The following is a 3,805-nucleotide window of genomic DNA, read 5'->3' on the forward strand; positions in this document are numbered from 1 at the left end:
TATATATATATATATATATATATATATATATATATATATATATATATATATATATATATATATATATATAATGAATTGCAAGACATTTTAAAGATTGTAAACTGAATAAGAAATCTTGGAATAATTTCGACCTTGGCGCTAATCCGAATCAAGAACAATTGATATAAGATATTAACCATACAAGAAGTGAGAACATAAAAGTAACTGAAACTGACAGTATTACATTTGAACAGAAATCAACTTTAACTTTACATCAGAAATTCCCGCCTCTTGCTTAGCTGAATTTTGTCCTTTTTTGGCTTCATTTCTAACGCCGATTTATTCATTTTTTCCGCAGTAGCAAGGCTTTCGCAGAAATAGAATATATAACGGAGAGACCTCCCTTTATACGCAGAATATGGCAGCAGGTTTTCATTGCAAGAGACAAGGAAATGGGGAGGAGAGAGAGGGATAGAAAGAAAGGGAGAGAGGGAGAGGGAAAGGGAGAGGGAGAGGCAGAAGGAGATTGAGAGGGAGATCTGACCTCCTTACTTTGCTGCTGCTGTTTCTTTACTCTTTTGTTAGCTCAGGTGGGCATATAATCTCTTCTTCGAGTGTATAAATGGAAACTTGATAGAAGTGTCAAATACTGATAGGTGTATTTAATTATCATATATTTTTAAAATATTTTTTCTTAGGGTGGTTGTTTATTTATCTCGACAACATCAAAGGAATGGCTATGGAAGCTGTTGCAATATTCTATCTTATCAGTGTTGTTATTGCTCTCATTATCGATTCTAATGCTACTAGTAACAAGAACAAAGCAAGGATGCACAATAATGATGAATAGCAACTTAAATTACAATAATAACAATTGTAATTATAATATTTTTGTTTAAATCTTTATCATTAGCATCAATGGTATCATCATTATGTACACCTGTTACCTCTATTATCATTTAATGTCCAAAAACTTTCAGTATTGCTTTCGTCAGGTCTGTTTACGAGGCCGAAATTGGCTTTGTAATTAGAAAGGAAAATGACCTCAGTGTTGCCTTTTTGACTAGTGAACTTTATTGTCGAGAAGCGAGTAAAAGGGTCCTTGCTCAGTTAGTGTCCGTAGCCGTAGGGGTTGTTGCCCTTGGCCTTGGCCAGGGCCTTGGACGCCGCTGCCTCGGCCTGCGCCGCCGCCTGCTGCGCCGACTGCAGGTCCTTGAGAGCCAGAGTCTGCTGCTGCTCGAGGGCGTTGGCGGTCTGCTGCGCCTGCCAGGCCATGGCGGCCTGCGAGGCGCGCACGCGGCGGGCGGCCTGCAGCGCCTGCCCCGTCTGCGCCACGACGGCCCGCGCCTCGTTCTCGGCGGCGCTGATGTCGTTGAGTGTGGCCACCGCCAGGTTGTAGGTGTTCTCGGCCTCCTGCTCGGCCTGCGCCGCCTGCGCCGTGAGGGAAGCCTCGGCGTAGGAGGCAGCCTGGGCGCCCTGCAGGGCCACGGTGACCTGAGCGGCCTGTGCCTGCTTGCCTGCTGCCGCTGCCTGAGCAGTCTGGGCGGCGGCCGACGACACGGAGGCGGCCTGGCTGGCGGCTGCCCCGTAGGCGGCGTTGGCGGCGCCGGAGAGGCCGGCGGCGGCGGCGGTGGCCTGGGCAGCGGCCTCGTTGGCGACGTCGGCGGCGCTGGGGCCGTGTCCGCCCCCGCTTCCGGCGCCGACGATCAGGTAGCCTCCGCCGCCGCTGCTGTAGCCTCCGCCCACGCCTGCGGCGTGGCCTCCTCCGTAGCCACCGGCATGGCCGCCGATGAAACCACGCTTTTCCTGGAAAAAAATAGACGTAAATCCGATGGTATACAGTGAAGGAAGACCCTTAATACCGCCCACTTTTCACGAAATATCCAAGCAGACACGTGCAAGCCCTTACGCGAATGGTTTCCTCAGCCACCGCCAATCCTGTGGAGAAGAGAGAATCATCAGTAAAGTGGATCGAGAAAAATCTTAGTTATTCGGAGAATGACCAGAGCCTCCACAAGAACCTTAAATCAAGCAATATCATGAACTTAATAAATAGAAAACGAGAGGTTCTACCCAAACAGAGAGCGACGAGGAAAGTTTTAGCTGCAGCCATTGTGTGGAAGGTGCGACGTGGACTGTGGCAAGACCTTTTTTTTCCACCTGCCTATATACCCGTCTCTTCCACCGAGAACACATGACGTCACTCTCCGGTCGTCTTTTGTTTCGCCCCGAGACTCAACACTCACCGGCCTTCGGCGCAAAACTGCAATTGATGTCTCGACCCTTTCAAAAGTCGACCGTTGCTCCGAAAGCAGTTAATTGTTTGAATGTTTCCGATGTCATTCATGCACATATACTCTTCTAGAAAAAATATATTATTTAAATCCAGAACCTGAGCTCAAAAAAATAAAATAAAATGATAATAACAATAAAGAAATAATAAAAAATAATAAAAAACAAAACGCCGATCCTCAGTGTTTATGAAGTTTTCAAAATGACAAGAGATCACAGCTGTTTTGATTGCAACTGAAGCAAACGAAAGTTCCTTGGGCCAAAGAAAGAAAGAAAAAATAGCAATCATAAAGAAAAAGGAAAAAAGAAAGAAATAAATAAAAAAGAAGTACAAAAGTTTACCCCTTTTAGATTTGTATTATCTTCCACTTTGGGTCAGAACTTCTGCAAGTATTTTATATAATTTTCCTTTTTTTCTGCTTACCGTTACGTTTGTAATTACACCGAGTGGTTTCAAGAGAGCATTAACCACAAAACAAGACAGGTTCATTCATGAGCGCTTTGCATATCTATGAATGACGTCATTAACTTGCCCCACAAAATGATATTCAGGTTTCTATAGGGCCAGATTAGATACACAGATATTTGTAGTAATTGAAGGTTCTTGAAATGTTTTTTTTCTTCCCCAAAATGATATTCAGGTTTACTTTAGACTACTATAGGGCCAGATCAGATAAATAGACATATTTGTAGTAATTAGAGATTTTCGATTTTATTTTTTTATTTTCTAACAGTGATAAAAAATAACAAATAACGTGGACCAGACATGATTCAGTTAAAAATAACTAATAACACGAACCAAACATGTCTCAGGAAAAGAGACACCATACCCTCTAGGCTACGATTGACCCTATGCCTTGTTCAGGGTTTGTATCACCGCAATAGTTATGGGGAATATATGAGGTCAGACAAGGTCACAACTGCTGTAGAGTGAGATTCCGCGAATGTATAGAAGCCAAGAGATATAGATTAGACGACATGGATGGAAGCTCTAGGAAGATTAGGAAGATTGGGAAGATTAGGCGACAAGTATTTAAGTCCCTGTTTTGCGTCCGGGCAGAAATGAGAACCGATGAGGATATTCTTCACTATGCATTATTCATCATTTAATTCTACAAGCATTTAAAGAAGAGAACAACAGCTTTTCAAAGTCATCAATGTCGTCTTAGTTCTTGTGGGTAATCATGGCACTTTTCATTCATATTTTCTAGTAAAAGTCTTCTCTCTAGAAAGCATGGCAAGAGAACAGCTTTCCAAAGTCATCAACTCGTATTTTGGAGAGAATAATGGAATTTATCTTTAAAAATGATTTTTTTTTTTTGGCGGGCGGTGAACGCAAAACACGAACTGTGATATTCTTGGCATTAGATACACATATGAGAGAATATTTATACGCACACGCACAAGCACACGCACTCACACACATACACACAAACACACACACACACACACACACATACATATGAACACTCAAACACGCATGAACGTGATCTATATCTTCATCAGCGTCTTCATTATCACAACCGTCCTCATC

General features: G+C 43.0%; 1 protein-coding gene across 1 annotated transcript; it reads right to left on the reverse strand.

Moving 5' to 3' along the window:
• Nucleotides 1-1,037: 1,037 nt before the first annotated feature.
• LOC113828862 (antifreeze protein Maxi-like) lies at nucleotides 1,038-2,104 on the reverse strand. The gene is made up of 3 exons (XM_070140562.1): nucleotides 2,053-2,104; nucleotides 1,889-1,917; nucleotides 1,038-1,785 (listed from the first exon to the last, which is right to left on the reverse strand). The coding sequence occupies exons 1-3, from the start codon at nucleotides 2,090-2,092 to the stop codon at nucleotides 1,090-1,092; spliced, it is 765 nt and encodes a 254-aa protein (XP_069996663.1). The 5' UTR covers nucleotides 2,093-2,104; the 3' UTR covers nucleotides 1,038-1,089.
• Between the last annotated feature and the right edge of the window lie 1,701 nt (nucleotides 2,105-3,805).

Source organism: Penaeus vannamei, chromosome 27 (genome assembly GCF_042767895.1).
Source record: "Penaeus vannamei isolate JL-2024 chromosome 27, ASM4276789v1, whole genome shotgun sequence".
Taxonomy (NCBI): Eukaryota; Metazoa; Arthropoda; class Malacostraca; order Decapoda; family Penaeidae; genus Penaeus; species Penaeus vannamei.

Excerpts from the sequence above, each read along its gene's own strand:
- LOC113828862 (XM_070140562.1), bottom strand. The coding sequence starts at position 2,092 with ATGGCTGCAGCTAAAACTTTCCTCGTCGCTCTCTGTTTGG. Across the intron at positions 1,918-2,052 it reads CCTCGTCGCTCTCTGTTTGG|GATTGGCGGTGGCTGAGGAA; the intron begins GTAGAACCTCTC and ends TCTTCTCCACAG. Across the intron at positions 1,786-1,888 it reads TGGCTGAGGAAACCATTCGC|GAAAAGCGTGGTTTCATCGG; the intron begins GTAAGGGCTTGC and ends ATTTTTTTCCAG.